The 24,902-nt window shown below is 33.5% G+C and overlaps 1 protein-coding gene across 1 annotated transcript; it reads left to right on the top strand.

Annotated features, from left to right (window-relative positions):
• Positions 1-248: 248 nt before the first annotated feature.
• On the top strand, positions 249-18,742 carry LOC134228747 (uncharacterized). The gene is made up of 22 exons (XM_062710445.1): positions 249-673; positions 1,598-1,708; positions 8,800-8,871; positions 9,445-9,530; positions 9,619-9,714; positions 10,397-10,495; positions 10,582-10,860; positions 11,137-11,272; positions 11,366-11,576; positions 11,844-12,898; positions 12,999-13,119; positions 13,234-13,425; positions 13,559-13,595; positions 14,309-14,626; positions 14,732-14,865; positions 15,112-15,307; positions 15,683-15,802; positions 16,992-17,146; positions 17,350-17,472; positions 17,710-17,824; positions 17,917-18,010; positions 18,122-18,742. The coding sequence occupies exons 1-22, from the start codon at positions 249-251 to the stop codon at positions 18,255-18,257; spliced, it is 4,311 nt and encodes a 1,436-aa protein (XP_062566429.1). The 3' UTR covers positions 18,258-18,742.
• Positions 18,743-24,902: the final 6,160 nt, after the last annotated feature.

Here is a 24,902-nt window from a genome sequence, read left to right on the forward strand (position 1 = left end):
TTTTTGCACACGGCACTTTATAGAGGATGCAAACAGGTATATATATAAGAAAACGTAGGTAAAACGTATTTTTGCACACCGCCCTGACTTGAATCGCTGCCAAGTATTTACCTGTGTAGTCAGCATAAAAAAAAAACGTAGGTAAAACGTATTTTTTGCACACGGCCCTTACAGTAAAGGTATATAAACCAGAGCTGGATATCGAGGATCAGTCTGTGTGATTACTAGGAAGTGAACACAGGTAAAATATGGCAGAGGAAAATATGACAGAGAAAACGGAGCATCGTTGGTATATTGAGATATTCGGATATGGTATTGATAAGAAGGGACCTTGGATGAAAACCACAGAAGAAGCCATACAGGATTTCATGAATTTTAAAATTCATTCCACAGAATCACCTAATGAAGAAGAAGAAATGACCCCAAGAGTATGGTTGGAAACAAGACAAAAAATTCATGCTGCAGATTGTCCTAAGAGAAGAAACCTAGTCTTCAGCTATATTGAGGGAATAATTGGTGGTCCTGAATCCAAGTACCCATTTTGGGCTGTTCCTGGTGGTCCTCAATACAAGTGGACAATCGAGGGTGTTCCTGGTAATCTGGATGGAAGTTACTGGTTCAGAAATTCAGAAGACTGTTTTCAGGATTTGCTCAAGGACATGAAAAAGAGAAGGTTATGGCACCCAAGTCACGCCTACTACCTGAATGCTCGTATGTACTTTAGTAATGTCTTTAATTTTTATTGTAAAATTTGGGGTATAACACAGTGATTGATTACAGATCCCTGAAAAGGCACAGAAGAAACAGAAAATGTAAATTGTATGTATTTTTTCATTGTGAATAAAAATTGGAAAAAAATCAAAATCTGTGTTCTTGTTTTCACTAAAACCAGTTTGAACCGGTTAGGCTAGACCGTCTAGACTGTGAAGCGTGACGTCATAATCACGGATTTGAGTCGCTGCCAAGTATTTACCTGTGTCCATAAACAAAAAACGTAGTACCTACGTACCAATGTAAAAACACTGTGTAAACAACTCCAGTATTTAAGGGGAATAGGTTAGGGTTAGTTAGGGGGATAGGGTTAGTTAGGGGGTTAGGGGTTAGGGTTAGGGGTTAGGGTTAGTTAGGGGTAGGGGTTAGGGTTAGTTAGGGTTAGGGTTAGGGTTAGGGTTAGGGCTAGGGTTAGGGTTAGGGTTAGGGGATAAGGGGTTAGGGTTAGAACTCCACTCAGTTGACCCACCTATCCCCATCACCAATCAGAATCCTCCATTTTGAACCTCATTTGCATAAAAAGTGCACTCAGTTGACCCAGCCGGCTAGGCCCCTTATACTACTCGTAGTTCCTTATCTTAAAAATACAGAATTGAGGCAATGTCACACCCTTTCGACCACCATAGCACATAGCAAGAGATAATGAATGCATATACATGTAAAAATTATATTCATACGAAGTAATAATTAGGTATCCTGGATCAAATCATAATATCAGATCGCTCCAAGTCTATATTTTATTAAAATATATTCAACAGTATAGAGAAAAGAATTGCCGTGACCAGGGATTGATAGAAAAACTTCCTTGTTTTGTGTTATATAAAAGAAAATCTTCGCCGGTTGCTGGACGAATGGAAATGGATAGGTCAACTGTATTTACAACACTGTCGGTGCTTCTTGTTTTGCTTGTAATATTACAAACAGAGACAATCGAAGCGTAAGTAATGATTTCATTCTTAATTCTTTTTCAATTATCCTAAAGGAGAAGAAAATACCCATAGAAGTGTTACTTTTATGCCATTTTCTGTATTTAAAAAAAATTATTAAACTAAAAGAAAATAATTTCTTCGTGAAGGAAGGCAATGAAATAGAAGTTTTTTTTTCCTTTCTTTTTTTAGTTTAGAATTTAAAATGAAATAAATTTTTCAAATGTTAGAAATTTACAATATCTGCTGATTAAGGACGGGCGAATTAAACAAAAAATGGTTTCGAAATCGGTACATTTTTTTGGTTCAATTTGGGTTGTTAATGGTTCAAATAAGAAATTTCTAAAATATATATTATGAAATCATAAATTGTCTATGATAATCAAAATTATACCCTTCCGCAATCATTCTTCTAATCGAAACAAAATTTTGACACTTTTAATCCATTTTTTAAAAATGAAATTGTGAATAAAAAATATAAAACATTGCGGTTAAATTTATTCATTTATATACCCATAGAAGTGTTACTTTTATGCCATTTTCTGTATTTAAAAAAAATTATTAAACTAAAAGAAAATACCCATAGAAGTGTTACTTTTATGCCATTTTCTGTATTTAAAAAAAATTATTAAACTAAAAGAAAATAATTTCTTCGTGAAGGAAGGCAATGAAATAGAAGTTTTTTTTTTCCTTTCTTTTTTTAGTTTAGAATTTAAAATGAAATAAATTTTTCAAATGTTAGAAATTTACAATATCTGCTGATTAAGGACGGGCGAATTAAACAAAAAATGGTTTCGAAATCGGTACATTTTTTTGGTTCAATTTGGGTTGTTAATGGTTCAAATAAGAAATTTCTAAAATATATATTATGAAATCATAAATTGTCTATGATAATCAAAATTATACCCTTCCGCAATCATTCTTCTAATCGAAACAAAATTTTGACACTTTTAATCCATTTTTTAAAAATGAAATTGTGAATAAAAAATATAAAACATTGCGGTTAAATTTATTCATTTATATACCCATAGAAGTGTTACTTTTATGCCATTTTCTGTATTTAAAAAAAATTATTAAACTAAAAGAAAATACCCATAGAAGTGTTACTTTTATGCCATTTTCTGTATTTAAAAAAAATTATTAAACTAAAAGAAAATAATTTCTTCGTGAAGGAAGGCAATGAAATAGAAGTTTTTTTTTCCTTTCTTTTTTTAGTTTAGAATTTAAAATGAAATAAATTTTTCAAATGTTAGAAATTTACAATATCTGCTGATTAAGGACGGGCGAATTAAACAAAAAATGGTTTCGAAATCGGTACATTTTTTTGGTTCAATTTGGGTTGTTAATGGTTCAAATAAGAAATTTCTAAAATATATATTATGAAATCATAAATTTCTATGATAATCAAAATTATACCCTTCCGCAATCATTCTTCTAATCGAAACAAAATTTTGACACTTTTAATCCATTTTTTAAAAATGAAATTGTGAATAAAAAATATAAAACATTGCGGTTAAATTTATTCATTTTACTTCTGAAGGTGTTCTTTTCGAGATTTTTAAAGTATATAAAAATTTGTATCATTTGTACTAAAATTTAAATCATCGTTTTAATAAGAAATAAAATAAACCCATTTAAAGGTTACTTTAATGAGATTAAAAAGATGAAAATGACGAACAAGGATCAATCTAAAAACATATATACTAGTAAATAAAAAATTTTTGAACAGGACGTGAAACACGGACCCCAGAAATTCCAGAAACATCACCTTAAATCTTAGGATTAAAAACACGAGTAAAGAAAATTTCTGTCTAAGATAATTTCCCCCTCTCTATCAAGCTGTGAGTTTTACGATAAGATCCTTTTGTTAGAATGTCTTTTTAAATTGAATCTTTCTTAAGATAAGACAAATGTGCATTTACTTTTTATCCCTCCTTTATCAGGAAGAGGAAATTATTTTCAGAATTAATTATAGATGTATGTAACATATCTAACGTTGTTAGGAGTTCAATTTGTATAAGTAATTTTTTATAATATATATCTGGAACTCGACTTTATATTGGTTATACTCGTACATTTCAGTAATGTCATTACTATATATTCAATATTACTGTATGTAAAATCCTTATATGCCATGTGAGCGTATTTTTCTAGGGGGGTCGAAAAAGGGGGAAAACAAATAAAAAAAAAACAAGTGACGTTTGTTCGAGTTTACGATAAATATAGGTGTCAGCCATCAGTGTTTGTTTAGACTCGTAAAGTAACATAAATTGGCAAATTAAGTCTTATTGTATACCGTACACTTTTATATCATTTACCTTTAAATCCCTTGTAATTGATTGCATTCTTTTTGCCAAAATGCTTAAATATTTTATATAACTGTACTGATCTAGTATGTATGATGATTATCTAACGCAATTAGCATGTGTTTCAAATTAAAAATATTTTTGAAACCAATATTTTAAAACACCCTAAACCATTGAAACCCATTGCAACAATAATACTTGTTGGACACTTTCGATCCAGAAAATCTGACAGAATTTAATATGGCGCGGATTTCAGGTGTCTTAAGTAAACGACTACGGACATGTACAAAGCTTTAGGTTTTCCCGTGTATTGAATTGGGAAATTTTTCAGTGTATTTAATATTCTGTAATTTTAGCTGCACTCTATGTATTTTTACATGTACATAAATTCATTATCACATGATTTTGACGATATTCTGGAAAAAAATTAAAGTGACTTAAATTTAAGAATAGAAGTACAAAATACAAACGTAAATCTATTAAACGGCGGAATGACTGTGAAAAATAAATCTTACAAAAATTTCCTTGATTGACATTAATACTCGCAACGAATATTTTGAAAAGAAATACGATTCCTATTTTGGTATTCACGCTAATTATTCATTTCTTCCAAACACAAAGAATTGACATAGGATTTTCTTCCTTACTGTAATTTAAAGAAATCAGTTTATAAATTTGTTTATATAATTCATTTGAAAAAGATTAAGAAAACGAACAAAGAATGAATTCAAACCCCACACAAGCAACAGAGATGTGTACACAGGGCACGTAACATGGACTTCTGGAAATCCAAGCGTGGGATCAGGTACTTGGGAGGGGTAAACATCCCATGTTAACCGATCTCACCTCAATTTACCTTCAGTATTGATAAGGTACACGGAGTGACGGAATATTCTGTTATCTGTTATTTCATGGACTTTGATATTGAATACTGTTCGTTATCGCCATATCCTCCTTCTTAAGGGGATGAAGGATGTATGGTCACGTGACTCAGTTGAATTACGTCATAATCTCTGATTAAATATGTACAAAACGAGATTGAGACCACAGTACTTGTAAAATTTTTTTGTCTGTTTGTTTGCGTTCACCATCTAGTATAAAAATATCTGAAAACATTCAAAATTTCTTGCAAATATTATCAAATTACGGAATAGATTAGTCAACTCTGCCGTTTCCCTACACTGCGCGTCCAGTGCGTCTTTGACGTCAAAGTGGATCTCTTAGTTCAGTAAGTACACGGTAAAAACGGGTAGTATAAAATCATAAAAACGGGCCATAATATGTACATGGTAGGGTATTTTGTAAATTTCAGAACGCAAAAAATATTTTTACATGGTTGTTGACGGAAAAGTTCTGTGGGTTTGTCTTATTTCGCTTATTTCAGGAATGTGTGACGTCATAGTTGGGTTTTCCCGTACTCGAGAAATGTAAACATGACACGTTTTTCTCATGATCATGACTCGTTTAACTTTGCCCCGTGCAATATTGAGCTCAGCTTCACCAATCGATATTTTTACAGTTAATCAATACAATGACGACCTTGAACTTCGACGTAAATTTTCAAATATTGAATCATAGGATTATTTGCAAATTAATTTTTTTATGGTTTAAGTTGTCCTAAAAAAGTCGTAAATTTCCGTCTCCAGAAGTGGTGTTACAAAAAAATCTTGCTTTTTCGAATTTTTAACCCTATTCATACTCTAAAATATGTTAAAAGACACATTTCCGCTGGTATATTTTTTATCTATGGTGAAAAATTTCAATTATCGACCGAGTAATGGACCCAGAAACACGGAGAATAAAAACTCCGCTCAGACACTGTAGGGTATGGTATTTGTCACTCAATATCTCAGAAATAAGTCTAGAAACCTATTGATATCTCTGCTTTATAGTATGTGTGACATACTAAATAAGATATATACAAAATATGAAAAAAATTAAATGACAGGTATTTTTTCAGCTAAAGGTCCTTCATCCCCTTAATAAAGTTGTGAATTGGTTCTTATTTTATATAGTAATTAAAACATACATGTACATCTATCCATAGTCTTCATATACAAATAGTAATAGTTCCTGATTTTAATTTATACTTTCTCTTTTAACTAACGTAATATTTTACTTTTTTTAAATAATGAAAGAAACCTTGTTAGCAAATACAATTTATCATTGAGTCAAATGCTGACTGACGTTTTTCAATACTAATTGTTAGTCCATTATTTATACACTGAATTGAAGACGGATTTTTCCGTTATTTCCTGATCATGACAAGGAGAAAACGGCGAATGTGACCGGTCAGCAGGGGAAGCTCAATCCTCCATGGCAACTGATCCCACCTCTGATGTTTTAGAGGTCCATGTTTGCTCTGCAAACAGTATTCAAGATCAAAAGTCCATAAAATTAAATACAAATTTTGGATCAGAGCAAACACGAACCTCTAAAACTAAAAAAAGGGTGGAATCAGAGGCCATTTCATTTCATACACAATTCATTGTGTAAATAAGGGGGACTTACAATGATATAGTATAAAAAATGTCAGTCTGCATATGACTTAATGATGGATTGTACTTGCTGACAAGGTCATTATATCGACCATAGAACTTACGAAATGATGACTTTAAACGAGACTGTTGATATTATTGTTTCATGAACTTGTTTGTCAATAACTTACTTCGTTTTAGAAATTGTTCATACGTAGAGCACGCTCTTGCGTATCTAATCACCTGCGAGATATATGCAGGTGATGAAGGTATATTGCTGCATAAGTAATAGTAGTTGACGATTGAAAGGTTAAAGTCATTGCGTTTATTATTAAGCTTTGTTTTTAGATTTGTTAGATTTCCATCTTTTTCTAGGGAAATATCCAAATATGAAACAGATGTGTCAGACTTTGTGGTATCTTTTATTTCAAGCTCACCGAGATATATCATATTGACATAAGAATGGGAAAAACAATTGTTAATTGACGATACGACGTCGATGTTTGAGCAAATTCTGCTTTATCTAATGAAATATATGGAGATAATGAACAATATTCAAGCTCAAAATTTAACAATACAAAATAGGAACAGAGCAAACACGGACCTCCAAAAAATAGGGCTGCTTGTTACATGCATGGCGCAATTACAGAAACCAATGGGAATTCCAACAGATCGTAGAAAAACCTGGTCTCAAAAAAAACCCCAAACAGATATTGACAATCCCCTAAACTCAAGCATCTTTTTGAAATCAACTTCAGAGTAGAATCAGAATTTAAACAAGTTAATTTTGCAAACGGACAGTGTAAAGGTACATAAATTTACGAGGTTCGTTTTACTCAAATAAGCAGCTGTCAACGACATCAAAAGTCTGGACTTTCAAGGGGAATGGTTGTTTATGAAGTTGTAAATTCGTAAGTTTTTATGTTGTTGATTTTGGTAAAAAAATTGTGAGTTCAAATTTTCCAATAGCTCCTTGAAATTTTTCAGTATCGACTTCTTGATTATATACCGTTGCTCAATATTCCTGAAGTTTCGTGTTTACTTTATTTTTTTTTTAATGAGAAATAAAAAAAGAGGCTTGATACAATATTTACTGAATCTCGCTATGTATTTTGAAAGGAAGCTACAAAAGACTTGTCAGCAGATATAAACCAACAGTATGTCAAATGCCGAGATACCTTTTTATACTCATCATTAGGCCATTATTCACGTACTGAGTTGTCGACAGATTTTCCAGTTAATTTCCAGTCGTAACAAGAAGCACACGACGGGTGTGACCGGTCGGCAAGGAATGCTTACTTTTCTATGGCATCTGATCCCACTTCTGATATTTTAGAATACCGTGTTTGCTGTGCTCCAAATTTTCATTTTTTGATTGGACTTATGAGCTTTAATAATGTGCGTTATCTCCATATACTTCATGGACAATAGCAATTCATTAACAAAGTTACCGGTGCCTATCCCTATTTTGCATACATTCCCCCCACCATATTACATACAAAACCTCAGGGGGGGGGGGGAATGCGACACTACTGTATTTTCAAATTCCTAGTAATCATATTTGAAGTAAGCTTTTACACGTATTAAGAAAGGGATATTTCAGAAAGGAAATATTTTGAATCGAGAAGAAACTGATGAAAGGTGAATAGGCTGTATTACTTAAAGATTAAATTTTTGGAATTTTAAGGGGAAAGGGGGGATTACCAATGTTTGAAAATGAAATTTTTTAAAAAAGTTTTTTTTATATATATTTAGAAAACAGGACGGTTATAGGGACAGGCAGTACAAAAATATACACACGGATTTAATTGACAGCGGCATAGCGTTGGTTTATAAAGGACAATTTGTCCCTTAAATTAATTACGCCAGTTATTTAAACCATTGTAAAGTTTTCCTGAATTTTTGAAAATTGCTTTGAGGACTTCTTGAAACACTCTTTCTTTAGGATTCAAACACTGACATCTCTTTCTTTTGTTGAAATGTCATTCATGGTACAAAGAACTGGTCCTAAATTTTCTTATTTTCTTAAAACTAGGAAGGCATAATATATATACTCATCAATCGCCTTAAGACGTGAAGGAGGGATAATTTATCCATTGATTTATAAATGTTTTCGGTGAAAATTTAAAGAAAGATAGCAATGTCGTGTCGCATTTAATAGCATTTAAGTCGATCAAATCTAAAGAAGGAAGAGAGCTTAAATCAGGAAATTTTGAGAACTTCTTTGTTATAGGAATTTAAAACTAATCGTATTTGATGACACGGGTTATGTTTTGACCATTTATCATGTTTTATTGGTTTAATTTTTGTTTTTTATAGGAAGAAATGTACAAAACAGACGATATACTATGTTTCACAACAGTACTGTGCCAAAACGTTTATGTGGTGGTGGTAAGTGATAACTTAATTACCTAAAACACCTTCCCACTCACAGTTAAGGCGAAATGGGAACACACCTCCCACTCCCACCCTCCACACAAACGCACAGAGAGAGAGAGAGAGAGAGAGAGGGGGAGAGCGAGTTCAGTACTGTCTCTCAAGGTTTATGCTGGGGAGGTAAGTGATAGCTTACTTAAAACACCTTCTCACACCCCTCCCACTTAAACAGAGAAAGAGAGAGAGAGAACAGTACTGTGCCTCAACGTTTTTGTGGTGGTGGTAAGTGATAGATTAATAAACTCACAATTACAACCCAACCCATTCGGCCACAAAGAGATAGAAAGAGGGGGGGGGGGGAGAGAAATACTTCTTTCAACAATATCAATAAGCTAAATTTAATTTAACGACACGAAAAGAAATTTGACACTAAGGAGGTCAGTCTTTATATGCAAGTCCTCTCTATATTTCTGCTATAAATTTAGAATTGAGTATTTATCCCAATATTTTATATTTATTAAGAAGAAGGCTTACCTAATTGTAATCGAATCAATTTTATTATTGTACTTTTATTATTGTTCTTTGCAGCACTTCAAGTGGATACCGACGTCTTACAAATTACAGGTCAATTGAAATATGTTGTCCAGGATACATCGGCAGTGACTGTCAAACGCGTAAGGATAAAAGTAGACTCTTTCAAAAAAATTGTATAAATTTGTATATACAGCTTTTTTTTATATATATGCAAGGATTATTTTACAGCAATTTGCAACCCCACTTGTCAAAATGGAGGAAAGTGTGTGTCTCCCAATACGTGCCAGTGCCCCGATATAGTGGGTGGAACGACGTGCGAAGAAGGTATTTTCTTTTTATTATTACTCAGTATTCATTATCATTATTATTCAAAAGATAAGTTATGCAATATGAATAAGTTTAACAAATAACTGAGCTATTAACCACAAATACACAACTCCCACAACTCCAAGAAAGCAAATGGAATGCAACCAGCTCATATAGATTTAAAAGTTAGTTTTTTCATAGAGTTATTTTAGTTGGTTTCTTTTTGCGTGCTTATCGTTCGCTTGTTTGTTTTCTTATTTGTTGTTTATTGTTTCTATCGAGAATACTACAAATTTTATTATTATTTTTCTTTATTGTTCCAACTATCTGATTGGCTCAAACTGGATCAAATGACCAAGTATAAAAAGTGTTACAGAAAAAAATTTATAAACCTGCTGTTTCTAAACTTGGAAACGTTCTTCTGTGAAGCAACAATAGTACTGACGCCACAATATTCTTTATAAACTGGATGTTTCTAAAAACAGATATTGCAGCTGGTTTTTTGTGGCGTCGTAATGCAAATGACATAACAATACCTTGAATGAGAAGGTACTGAGTGTTAGAAAGAAGGATTTGACCTTTGACTTCGTGCTCGGTCGATATGCTTTCTCTAAGGTCTATATATTGAGGGATTGACCTCATCAAAAGGCAATAATTGTATATCATTGTAATATTACTGATATATTTTGTTAACTTTCAGTCGTTACCTGTTCCCATCTGAAGCCCTGTTATCCGGGTAACTGCACCAATACTTCCTGTTTATGTGATCCTGGATTTGGAGGGGAATCCTGCCTTCAAAGTAACATTTCTTTCTAATTATAAAGTTAGTTATAAAAGATTGACAAAGCAATAAATTCTATATCTGTAATGTTTTTCTTCTTTCAGTTGATTCTACCCATCAAGTTAATTTTACCAACCTGAATGCAACATTATTGAATGTAAAGAGAACTGACAATCAAGTATTATACAAATTCAATGCAGACGGCTTCAGCTCCTTTCAGTCAGTATGGGTGGACAGGAAGGACTACAACTTCTTCTTGATTTACTTCGATGCCCTTTACAATCCCATCATCCCCTTTCCGCCATCTTACATTCACAATCATAGCATTGGAATCGTATCTGCAAATGCAAGAGTCATCCTTGCCAAAAAAGGCCGAGCGGGTGGTACTTACCATTTGAAATCATTTTAATTTGAATATTCATGAGAATTCTTAATTTAATGTTTCTTTAAATAAAGTTTATATTTTGACGTTTTATAATTCTTAATCCCTTGCAATGGTTGGTGCTATTACAGTATAACTTAATATATAGCATAGACCTAAATTCGTTTTAGGTCTATGTATATAGGTCTCGATAGTATATAGTTCATTATCAGTGTTATACATCAATGTTTTTCTTGAAGTATATACATTGACGTTTAACTAGAATCATATTTTGTAGGCGGAACGATTGATCTTAGTCTAAATGAGACCTTATCCTGTCCCGGTGATTTTAATGATACTTCACCATTCAATCAGCCGCTAAAATGTAACATTTCATACGATCAATTCAACAGGATACTAGAGGACGGAGATAAGTAAGTTAACACACGTTCTTTTTTAACTATCTAGAGTATTATGCGACATGCCTTCCTAAAGGAATACCTACATTTTTGATTGGATAATTTTAGATTAACAATACAGGCGTTGACAGAGATAGGGGGCTTCAGAGATCTGTGGAACAACACACATTTTGTCAGAAAGGAGCTATATGATCGAGTAAAATCTCAGCAATCTATAGACTTTCTGTTTGACTTCACTAAACCTAAACATTGTTCTGAATCACGTAACTGTACTTTTCCCGACCTGTTACCATTGAGAATTCCAAACGATGCTACCAAGGTAAGTCAATTATTATTAGTTTCAAAACATTTAGTACAAGTACACATTTAATGAATCCTTATCCATGGTAAAAAGTTTTATATATTCAATATGTAGGTTCATACAAATAATCTTAACAGTATTACGTGTAAAATCCACTCATTTCTTGATTTTTTTTATTTGTAAAAAAGTTTCCAGCGGTCATAGAGAATCTAACAATATTGTACACATTATACATTTATAATATAAAACACCTACGACTAGCAAGAAACCTGTATATTTCATTAGGATCCATTCACATTCCATGTTGATGGATGGGATGACATTCCTTCGGGTGTGGAGACATACTTCCTAGAAATTCATAAACTAAAGAAAAACCTCCATTCTGATACATTAACAGAGGAAGCACCAATGGATCCGTTCTATCGAGAAGAAAGGAACATTTCTAGTCTACCCTTCTCAGATTTTACTCCATCAGAACCAGGAATTTATTCAGCAATTTTACAAGTCACAGATAAAGCTAACAACTCGGAGTTTGCAAGACAGATTGCTATATATGACCCTAATTCTACAATCACCACAACTGCAGAATCTAACTTGTACGTGTCCAGTGCAGAAAAACTCAGCAATTACAGCTGGCAATCAAAGTGTTCAACAGTGGAAATCAAATGGAGAGACTACTTCAGAAACTTGTATCATGTTGAAAACCACTTGTTATTGTCTGTCGAAAAATTCCCATTGCAGATAAGAGGTGGTGACGTGGACGAACTAAAGAGTGAAATAGTAAAAGATGTTAAAGACATTTATGATGACCATACTGGGAAAAGAAGCCTTCTCGCCGTTAAAAATCTGCATGGAATAACTGAATTTGAAGTCTACTACACGTACATCTCATATTCAAACTCATCGACCAATGACTCAGAAGATGCGACCACAGAAACAAGAACTTCGAAAGACCTAATCACTACAGCTAATATACTTGATACTTCAGTGGACGCAAACACAACAACATCAGAACCCAATAACGATAATGTTACAGCTTCTTCTTTCACTATACCTACAACAAACTCTATGACAACAAAGCTACCTTGCCTGTCTGAAACAGATCATGGCAACATGGAAAACCAATGGATAAAAATTAGAAACATTGTTCAAGGCACATATGTTCTGAAACACGAATGGAAAGACGGTGACAGTATAAATATAACTGTTAGAGCTCGTGATCTAGTCAACAACACTAGAACTGATTCCAGACTAGTTAGCATGGACAGTTCGCCCCCTTATTCAAGCGAAGCGATATTCACAAAAAATGTTGGAAATGGAACGCATGAATATTCGAGCAGGTAAAAAACAATAAAACAATGTATAAATCTTCGTATTTTAATTTATTTGTATAACAGATAGAAATTTTAAAAGTTTCGGTGTCATGTGGTTGTTCCACAGGGTTTCTGTACAAGCTTCTGATGAGCATAGCGGTGTCCGACATGTGCATTGGCGACTGATGGTGAAGAACAAACAACAACAGATACACAAAGAAGGTTTTTTCATGAACAATCCCATTCAGGTTTGAATATTATATATTTGATAAATTCCCATACGTATTAGAGGTTTTACTTTTGGAATGCATAGAACATTGTAACAAAAATGTACAGCTATTCTGTGGTGAATATATTTTCAGTTGGCTGACTGTTTATCAACTGATGAATGTTACTGTATTCCCATGGGTGAATGCTACAAAAAGAATATGAAATTCGACTTTGACAATTGTTGGCTGGCTATTGAAAAACAACAGTTGTCTAATGTTACCTTTATTCTGGAAATCGAGGCTTTCAACCAGGCCATGATATCGTCCAATGTTACACTTCATGAGGTTCCGAGCTTGTTTAAGACTTTAAAATTCTGCCATTAAAATTGTATTCTTTTTCATGTTCTGAATCACAGCAACTTACAACAAAATGACCCGTACTATGTGTCTCTTAAGTCAAAAATATTTTCATTTTTAGCTTTCCAGTTTGACATTGTTTGATGGAATAGACGCCGGTGAGAATACTTCTCTGATCTGAGTACAAATTATCTTTTTATTTCGATCACGAACACAAAGTTGACTTATTCTTTATTATGAAACATATGGCGATAACGAACAGCATGCAAGATCAAAAGTCCGTAAAACAATACAAAATAGGAACAGAGCAAACACGGACCTAAAAAACATCAGAGGTGAGATTAAGTGCCATGGAAGAGTGTGCAAGCCCTGCCGACCGGTCACACCAGCAGTGCGCTCCTTGTCATGATCGGGAAACAACAGGAAAATTCGTCGTCAATTCAGTGTATAAATAATATAAAAATTAGTTTGAAAAAAGTCAGACAGCATTTGACAAGGTCATTACGAGAACTTACGAAATGATGACTTTAAACGAGACAGCTGATATTCTTGTTTCATTAAATTGCTTGTCAATAATCTACCTCGTTTTAGAAATTGTTCATACATAGAGCATGCTCTTGCGTATCGAAATTTGAAAAGAAAGTTTAACTGACCAGATATTAAAACATTTCTTTGCGTAACTTATTAAGTGCATTTCTAAGCACTTGTATATCGCAACCCAACAATTAAAAAATCTGGGTGATATAGCAATCTTATTTTTTGACCAACATACGTATGACACAAATGTTTTCATGGATACATTATTCATTTTCCCTTTATTTTACTCTTTAGGAGAATGAATCCCTAATGTATTAATTATTCTTTTCTACAGGTATTGGAGTAAAAAATCTTCAAAGAGAGAGTTACGGAGACGGAGTCAGATTTACGTGGGAAAATGTCCCGTCATGTTACAAAGTCTCCGACGTCACTATTTTTATTTACACCGATTGTGATAAGTCGAGACCCCCTAAGGAGATTACCCTACCAATAGATAAAACGGAATATTTTTTGAACAATCTTGAAGCAGGCAAAGAGTACTGTATTGAAGTGATTTCAAACAACACAGGGAATTCAGAAGCCATTGTAAAAACCTTAAGATTTACATCACCAACTGTCATACCCATAGCTATGATTGCCGGAGTCAGTGCAGGTAAGCCGTCCAAGAATGTAACAGGCCCATACTATCTTCCAAAACTATACACCCATCAAATGGTACAATTCATAATCTATCCATAAAATATATTGTGTTTTGTAGTAATCACCATCCTGCTGGGGATTCTTCTGATATTTTTTCTTCTCTGGAAAAATGGGCATTTAAATCCCGAAACAAAACGAAGACTTACCATGTACCTCAAGAGACCAGTTACCTTACTGATGGGAAAACGAAGGGTATGTCTACATGTATTTGTATATGTATTTTCCGTGAGTTATTCTTATAATCAAGTGATAACGATGAGAACAAAGGTAAAAAAAAAATGATAAGTTAATCTTTGAGATAGACTGGAAAGTTAGCAATGAAAGGTAAAATATGGTTAAGGTAAAGTGGTGAGGTTTAAACTGATTACCAATGAATACCAATGAAATGCACCTACACAGACTGCTTATAAACAGAGATACTTTAATTTTTTCTTTAAGACTGGAGTTTACAGTGGGCGTTTCCAAGACGAGGACATTTATGATTTTGGGAAAATGGTCTTCTCTGCGAATGAAGGCTGGCTGTACACATTTGATGATATACAGCTAAAGGGGAAACTGAAATCGGGAGATTTTGCTGACATCTATCTAGCTCAACTCTGTAAAAAAGATACCGTGATCGCCAAAATATTAAAAGGTACTTATATATCATTCAATATGAAATGCATTCTCAGATGTTTGTTGAAGCAGTACATGATAAACAAAATAAAACTACATTGTAAAGTAACTAACAAAAAGTTTAGGTTCTCAGATTTTTAAGTGTAGAAATAGATAAATACATGTATTTGATGAATTTTAAATTCAGAATTTGAAAAATCTTTGCATTTATTAAAAAAATTGTATATTGTATTGGTATGGTAGCATTATTATTCAGAAGAAAACAAAGAAGTCCATTACTGTTTATTAAAATAAATCCCTGATTTTGTATTTCAAAGACACAGAACTCACACTTTTACTGATATTGTCAGTATATTTAACCGAACACTTTCATTATTGATGACTATCATTACAGAGGACTACACAGAAGAGGACCGCCTCGTTCTACAGGCCAAGATCAGCTTTTTTGCCACCGAGGTTCCCCCTCATGATAACATCATTACATTCTTGGGTTCTGTGCTCAACCATCCACTTTGTAAGTATATTTACATTTACACGGGCTTTCCGGTGAAATCATGGACAATTTGTCTAGTTTGAAAAATAATCATCACAGTGTTCTGAAATTTTCACTACTCTTTAGTACATATATTATGAATATACAGAGCAAATTTCAGATATATACATGCATACATAAACAAATTATTAGATTTTATGTTATGTATTGTATCGCCCTACGGCGCACGGATGATGACATCAAAGTGTCTAAAACAGCGCGTTTCATCTTTGCTTAAAATAAAGTTGAATATGTCCCAATTAAATTTAGAAATTCCATTTATTCACATACCTGAGTCTCCAAAAACGGTTGAGGAACCAATCTGGCACACACATGCGATCTTCTGAAGATTTATTAGCAAAGTTACGGACATTATCCTCACCATCATTCAGCTGATACACAATCTTATATCGATAGTGACAGCGTCTTTCACTATTACAACAGCAGTTTGTTCGTATGTTTTGTGCTACCTGTGGACTCGATCAAAAAGACTTCGCTAAGAAAACTTCCATTTCATTTGTATACTAAAGATCTGCTGATATTTTTCATATTTGTTTCTTTTATCTGCATTTAAAGTCTCTTAAGGTATCATTACAACATCCTAATCGTACAGTTACATTGACGTCATTATCTGATTTTTTATTAAGTTGTAAAAAATCAAATTATTGGCAAAGCGAATCTTTTCAAAACTAATTGGAAAGAACATAAGATGATTCTAATATCATGCATAATATCATTTGCTTGCAAGTATTTTAGAGTCTCCAAAATAGCTGTTTTATAAAAGACATGGAGATAACGAACAGTATTTTAAAGCTCAAAAATCCATCAAACAATGACAATTTTGGAGCAGAGCAAACACGGACGTATTTTGGAGCAAACAAGCACGGACCTCTTTAAACATGAAAGGTGGGATCAAGTACCATGGAGGAGTTAGCATCCCCTGCCGACCGGTCAAACTCGCAGCGTGTTCCTTGTCATGATCGGGAAACAACGTAAAAAAATCTGTCGACAATTCGTTTTAAAAACTTACTAAAACATGAATTGTAGTTAGATGTATACAATTAATAACAGAATGGAGAGTTGATTGGAAAACCTTTCCTATGCATCTTATTTTAGCATCATATACAATAATGTTTAAAAACACTATCATATTTCAATCTCCCTAAAATAGTCGGTCCGTACATGTTGCTGGAGTACTGTGAACTTGGTCAAATGAGGGAGTGGTTGATCGATCAGAGAAATAAAGTGAACGATGACCTGATCACCGACTTCTGTAAGATGATTCAGGGTATCGCTAAAGGAATGGAGGCCTTAGCAATCAAAGGGGTGTGTATAGAAAAAGCGTCAGGTCTTTGATTCTTCATATCGTATACTAAGTATTAGTGTTAAACTGTTATTTAAAAAAATTATTTTTATTTTGTTTCAAGTAGGTTTATATAGTGCACTAGTACTTGAGATCTCAACTTTTTGGCGTAAATAAATATGTGGCCTGGTCTTGAGCTATACATTGCTTCATTCATATATTTTAGATTGTTCACAAGAGATTGGCAACAAGAAATGTTTTTCTGACTTCTCGTCTTGTTCCTAAAGTAGCAGGCTTTGGACCCACGCCGGAGGAGGGGGAGAACGAAGTGAAGAAAAAAGAAGCCAGGGTAGGTTCATATTTTTATTGTCATATCGTGATTCTGTTGTAAAACACCTGACGTACAGATGTGGTCTTCACCTAGTAAAACTTCTGGGAAAATGAAATTATTTGATTGAAGGGTTTGTGCTTTTTAACTGTTAAATGGAAATAGTCTTAAGAAAAACAAAGAATTTCTCATAATTGCGACAAATTCGTATTTTGAATTTTAAAAAATGTGATTTCTTGTCATAAACTTGACCTACAGGAAAGAAAACCAATTAAGTGGCTAGCCCCCGAGTGTTATGAATCCATGAAGGGTTGTACTTCAATGAGTGATGTTTGGGCGTTCGGGGTTGTCATCTGGGAGACATTCAGTACTGGTGAGCTTTGTCGGTAAAATATCATTAATACACTCTAATACCTAATTTCACAGTGTATTTACTATAATTTTGTTTCGGTTTTTCATGTACAGGACAAAATCCTTACCCAGGTATTGATGGCAAAATTGTTCCTATGAAAGTTAAAAGTGGCTACCGAATGAGTGTTCCAGAATTCTGCCCTGAAACGTAAGTACAAAGGCAGTCATTTATTTTATATATCCAATAGATGCTTCCGTTGTAAAATAAAAAAAAAATCCTGGAGAAAGACTCGCATACCATATTTATTGAAATTTACAGACATGGGACGCTGATGGAAAGTTGTTGGGCCATTAATCCAGAAGAGAGACCGACCTTCACAACCATAGTGAATACACTGGACAGTTATTATGACGCACGATTCCCATGCGATTTCCAAGCTACAGATGCTGTATAAGAATAGACCAGAAACAAAAACTGGCGAATAATTTTTGATATCTTTTTCTCAAAAAATATAAATGCCCTATGTATTGTGTCTTATGTCTATTATTAAAAACTACCCAAGTAAGGAAACAATAAGGAAGTAAAAATAAATTTAAAATATCCTTCATAGTTTAAAGTGTTTGATTTAAAATGTGATGTTGTTACATCTGTTCAATTAAAAAAAACACTGTATCATATTTCTCTTCGTGTTTTATTTCTTGTAGACGATGTATTTTTGGGTTTTATAAACATTATAAGTTATTTTAGTAGTGCAGAATAGTTGAACATTGTTATAACCAATGAATCGTTAGACACAATTTGGTTTAAACATAAAGAGGGTTGGGCGAAAGGGACGAAAATGAAACGGAGGCAAAATTTTACCGGTATACAGTATACATGTATTGTGCATTTATAGTTTTAAGGCTGATTTTGAGAATGTATGGAGAATCGAACTATGGCAAAAACTTATTCAAAATAATATTACTGGAAAATGTATTGATGTAATAGTGAAAATGTACTCTGAAAGTAAATCGTTGTTACTGAATATTTCCATGCAAAATAGGGGTAAGACAAGGGGAAAACTTATTGCCATTTTTATTTGATTTATTATGTTCCCCAAACGAAGTTGGGGAACATATTGTTTTTACTCTGTTTCTTATTAAGGTCTTCCGACTTCCTTCGGAAGACCTTATTGTTTTTCTTCTGTTTTCTATTATTATTATTATTATTCTTTCTTCATAGTACAGCCGATATCTCAGCTATGCGTGAACGGATTTCAAAGATTTTTACAGGGATAGTGCATTATGTGAATATCTCCAGACGTGTTTTTCATATTTTCAAAATTCACTTTTGTTCGCGATTTTTGTATTTTTAAAATGGCATTTTGTCCAGAAGTTTTCTCGAGAACGGCTTAAGATATCAAAGTGAAACTTACTGAGGTGATAGAACATCGAACTCCGTTATGGTGAACGACCTTTATTTTTCGTTGTCGGCACTTCCGGTCGCAAACGGAAGTGAGTTCAAAAAGTCCCATTTTTCAACTTTTTTGTTTTTTGATATTTTTCTTTAGGATTTACGGGGTTAATAGAGTGTCGTATGAGAACTCTAAATATATGTTCAGTATCTTGATGCGTGCATATATTGAGAAGATATGACCGAACTAAACTTTGTCCTACTGTCGAGGGTTCGAATCCCGCCGGAGGCGTCTTAAAAATATCTCTTTGGTTATGTCTTTTTTCAGTTGCAAATGACTTTTATCTCATTTATAACACGTATGGAATATTTTGCCGATTTTTAAAAGCTATTTTCTGAGATATTTTGAGGAATACCTGTAATTATCATGATGTATGTTGAGAGACTGCTGTGAATAAACGTAAACAAAAAAATACATTCTGAAATCTATTTCATGGGATGACGCAGCATAGAACTCTTACGAAAAGTCGGTCGGAAGACCGCTTGTTGCTTTAGCAACAAGAACGCATCTAGTTAAGGTCTTCCGTTTCAGACGGAAGACCTTATAGTGATTCTACTGTTTCTTCTTCTTTTTATTATTTTTGTTCCCTTTTCTTCTCGGAGCGATTTCTCAGAAATGACTGGACGAATTTTCTTGAAAATTTCAGGTTGATAGAGAATAAAAATACGCTTAAAAAAACTTCTTCAGTTTTTCAAAATTTACTTCCGGTCGTCAGATATGTCCGATTTCCGCTTTTTTAAAAAAAATTTGTCCGAGTCATATCTGAGAAACGGTAAAAGATGAAGACACCAAACTTATGTGAGTAATAGATCTTGATAAGTAGGCAAGTCCATTTGGGTTAACACAGTCCGCTGTCACTTCCGGTCGTCACAGGAAGTGATCAAAGAAATCGAAAATTTCAACTTTTCTTTTTTTAAACTTTTTTTGCAGCACAAAATAGTATCTTCTTTGTACTTCCGAAATATGTCAGTCCCACTGGAAACAAAAACGACAACTTCCGGTTTTAAGAGAAAAACTGCATATTTTCAGTATTTTTCTTTCCCATAAATATTTTTTATAGATAAAGCATTTGTAATGATTTTTTCAAAAGTTATTCAAACTGCAACTGTCTACAGTAACGTCAAATATCTTTGTAAAATTCAATTCCGGCCGCGTGATTTCCTGTCCTCAAAATGAGAAGTTATCATAGCTAGATACAGTAAATGTTGAGAGATTAAGACACCAAACTTAAACAAGTGATATATCGTAATGAGTAGGCAAAACCCGTTAGACAAAGATCGTCCGCCGTCACTTCCGGTCGTCACAGGAAGTGATCAAAGAAATCGAAAATTTCAAGTCTTCTTTTATGAAACTTTTTTTGCATAACATTATAGCATCTTATTTGTAGTTTCGAAATGTATCAGTCCCAACGGAAACAAAAACGTCAACTTCCGGTTAAAAGAGAAAAAGTACATAATTTTCTTTCCCATAAATATTTCTTATAGTTAAAGTATTTGTAATGATTTTTGGATATATTATTCACACTGCAAATGTCTATAGTAGTGTCTAATATCTCAGTAAAATTCACTTCCGGTCGCGTGACTTCCTGTCCTCAAAATCAGAAGTTATCATTGCTAGATCTCGTTAACGGTAAGAGATTAAGTCACCAAACTAATAGGCATGGTATACCTTGATGAGTAGACAAATCCTTTGAGTTTAAAATCGTCTGCAGTCACTTCCGGTTGTCACAGGAAGTGATCAAATAAATCAAAATTTTTAACTTTTCTTTACGGAATCTTTTTTAGTATTACCTTATAGCATCTTACTAGTTGTTTCGAAATATGTCAGTCCCATTGGAAACAAAAACGACGACTTCCGGTTATGAGAGAAAAACTGCATAAATTGAGTTTCTAACTATCCCATAAATATCTTTTATAAAAAGAGTATTTGAAATGATTTTGGGACATGTTATTCAGACTGCAAATGTCTAAAGAAACCTCAAAATGACCCTTACTCAAAAAGTAATAAAGAAATATTCATTACCTTTATCTAGATTCAGCTTCAAGTGTTTATCTCAAGTTTCCCTCTCTCCCTCTCTCTCTCTTTCTCTCTCTCTCTCTTTGATGACCTTGACCTTTGACCTTGATAAATGACCTTGTACTTTGACCCCAAAGGTCACGATCAAGCTTAAGGTGGTGGAGGTATTTGTAACTCTTACTCTAACAAATGCTTATAGAATATCCCCTTCCTTTTAAAAAAAAAACAACAACAAACAATCAACAGCACATAGAGAAAATGTCTTTAAGCCAAACGGCACGAAATATGGACACAAGATTCGGAATAAAAGCAAGAAGAGACCTGAAAGAAAGTGTCCTGGACTTTTAAGGTGAGTCTCTAAACTAAAATGAAGTTGTAGTGAATATTGGCAAAATCTGCATTTTTTTCTGTCTGAAATTTAGTTATTGCTGAGCATAAACATTAATCAAATTAATTAAAGCTCGCATCGGCTATTTCTTCAATTGTTGTTAATATCATTCGATTCTTCTGCTCTATTACGACATTTTAATACCAAGTATTCTTGCTTTCTTGGGTGTATGGAATTTATTTCAATTCTATTTAGATTAAAATATGAATCGATCGAATCTTGGAAATGGCGATTTTTCATATCAATTAAATTTCCACGCAATTTAGATAGGTTAAATCAATTGCAGTTACCCCGCTTGATACAATATGGTGTTGAAAAAATGCCCATGACTCACTCACTGTTTTTCCGGGATTTTGAATTTCCTCTGCAACTGACCACGTGTATTACTTTCGCTTTTACAACTCTGTATATGCTAAGTGTCATTGCTTCACTGCAAATGTGTCCCATAATTATTCTGATCATTTTCCTACATACAATATCACATCAAACAGGGAATATCTAAGTTTTTTAAGAAATTTGACCGGAACTTTACTACGAAACTATTTCTTTAATTTCGAAACTATTTCCTTCAACCTTAAAATGATAAGCTTACAAAATATCGTTACTGTTGTGGAATTTGGTGGCTCGGTGGTTAGCGTGTCTGACTTTCATACTATTGGGTTTGGGATCGAGCCCAGCTGGAGGAATCTTTTTTTTTTTTTTTTTGCATTTTGTCTATTTTTTATTTGTCTGTTTTTTTTCTTAAATAGAAAAATATTCTTCTTACAGATAAATAGAGAAGAACGGAAGACCTTATTTGTTGCTGTAGCAACAAGAGTTTCTAGTTAAGGTCTTCCGTCTCCAACGGAAGACCTTATTGTTTTCGTTCGGTTTCTTTTTCCCTATTATTAAGGTCTTCCGTCTCCAACGGAAGACCTTCTTGTTATTCTTCGGTTTCTTTTTCCCTATTATTATTATTATTATTTTTCTTACCGATTTTGTGCACGCGATTTCTCGTAAACTATTAGATTGATTCTCATGAAACTTTCACATCTGATAGGTACTAATCTGAACCTTATTGGAAATTTTTTTCGTCGATGACGTCATTTCCGGTCTGAGATATGGACAATTTTCTGATTTTAAAATGCAATTTTGTCTTGATTACTTAGCGAAAACTGCTTAAGATATGAAGCTAAGATAAATTGGAGATGATAGTTCATGATTTATAGCGTTGCAGAATTGCCTTTTCGTGCGTCGTCAATACTTCCGGTCGAAACCGGAAGCGAATTTAAAAAAACGCAATTTTTTAACTTTTCTTTTTTAATATTTTTGTATTAGAATTGAATAAAGACCCCTTTTCTGAATCCAAATATGTAATTTGTTTGAAAATCGACCGAGCCAATCTCGAGATATTTGCATTTGAAAACGCGAAGCGGCGATCCCGATGGTCGAATGGTTAGCGCGTTGGATTGTCACGCGGGCGACCCGGGTTCGATCCCGCTTGTGACCAAAAAATTTTATCACTTTTTCTGCTCGATTTTTCGATTTTTATTAATTTTAGACTATTTACAAAAACATATTTTCAACTTTTAAGTATATCTTACGTAATAAGGGGTCACAAGGGGCCAGAATGCTAAATCTTTGACACTTCATGTCTTGAAAAGAGGGAATATTTTGATAAGCAATATTGAACAAAAGTTGGTCAGAATAATGATCTAAACAATATGCATACTTTGAATTTCTGTAAAATGGCCCCATTAAGGACTTGTAGGGGTGGCCCCTAAATATTTATATTAAGCATATCTTCTAAACGAAAAGAAATCTCTGAGTAGTTGTACAACAAAAAGTCTTTGAAATCACAAGACCTTTCGTTTGATATCAAGAAAAAGGGGCTGACTCCTCAAATTAGGGGCTCAGAGGGGCCAGAAGTCTTTCATCTTTAACTCTTTAATGATCAATATTTTGTGATACATTACAGAAGCAAAGTTGTTCATATTAACAATTTGCAACACTATATTATAATATTTTGGTCATACGTTACGTAATTAGGGGTCACAAGGGGCAAGAATGCGAAATCTTTGACGCTTCATATCTCGAAAAGGGGGAAAATTTTGATAAGCAATATTGAACAAAAGATGGTCAGAACAATGATCTTAGCAATATGCACACTTTGCATCTTTGTAAAATGGCCCTATTAAGGACTTGTAGGGGTGGCCCCTAAATATTTATATTAAGTATATCTTCTACACAAAAAGAAATCTCTGAATAGTTGTAGAACAAAAAGTTTTTGAAATCACAAGACCTTTCGTTTGATATCAAGAAAAAGGGGCTGACTCCTCAAATTAGGGGCTCAGAGGGGCCAGAAGTCTTTCATCTTTAACTCTGTAATGATCAATATTTTGTGATACATTACAGAAGCAAAGTTGTTCATATTAACAATTTGCAACAATATGTTACAATATTTTGGTCATATATTACGTAATTAGGGGTCAAAAGGGGCCAGAATGCTAATTCTTTGACGCTTCATATCTCGAAAAGGGGGAAATATTTGACAAGCAATATTGAACAAAAGATGGTCAGAATAATGGTCTAAACAATATGCATACTTTGAATTTCTGTAAAATGGCCCCACTAAGGACTTGTAGGGGTGGCCCCTAAATATTTATATAATGCACATCTCCTAAACGAAAAGAAATCTCTGAATAGTTGTAGAACAAAAAGTCTTTGAAATCACAAGACCTTTCGTTTGATATCAAGAAAATGGGCCTGACCCCTTAAATTAGGGGCTCAGAGGGGCCAAAAGTCTTTTATCTATAACTCTCTAATGATCAATATTCTGTTAAACATTACTGAAGCAAAAGTATTTATCTTTAAGGATTTGCAACAATATATGATAAAATTTTGATATGTCATGTAATTATTGGGTCAGAAAGGGCCAAAATGTAAAATCTTTGATGCTTTATATCTCAAAAAGCGGAAATATTTTGATAAGCAATATTGAAAAAAAGATGGCAAGAATATTGTTCTAAGCAATATGTATACTTTGAATTTGTGTAAAACGGCCCCATTTGGGACTTGTAGGAGAGACCCTTAAAAATATTTTTATTTAACATATCTCCACAACAAATAGAAGATTCTGAAAAAGTCCTGAACAAAAAGTCTTTAAAATCACAAGACCTTTCATTTGATCTGAAGAAAAAGGGGCTGACTTCTAAAATAAGGGGCTTAGAGGGGTCAAAAGTATTTCATCTTCAATTCTTTCA

The sequence above is a fragment of the Saccostrea cucullata genome, unplaced genomic scaffold (genome assembly GCF_032062105.1).
Source record: "Saccostrea cucullata isolate Sc308-1 unplaced genomic scaffold, CSIRO_AGI_Scuc_v1 ctg4642, whole genome shotgun sequence".
NCBI classification, from domain to species: domain Eukaryota; kingdom Metazoa; phylum Mollusca; class Bivalvia; order Ostreida; family Ostreidae; genus Saccostrea; species Saccostrea cuccullata.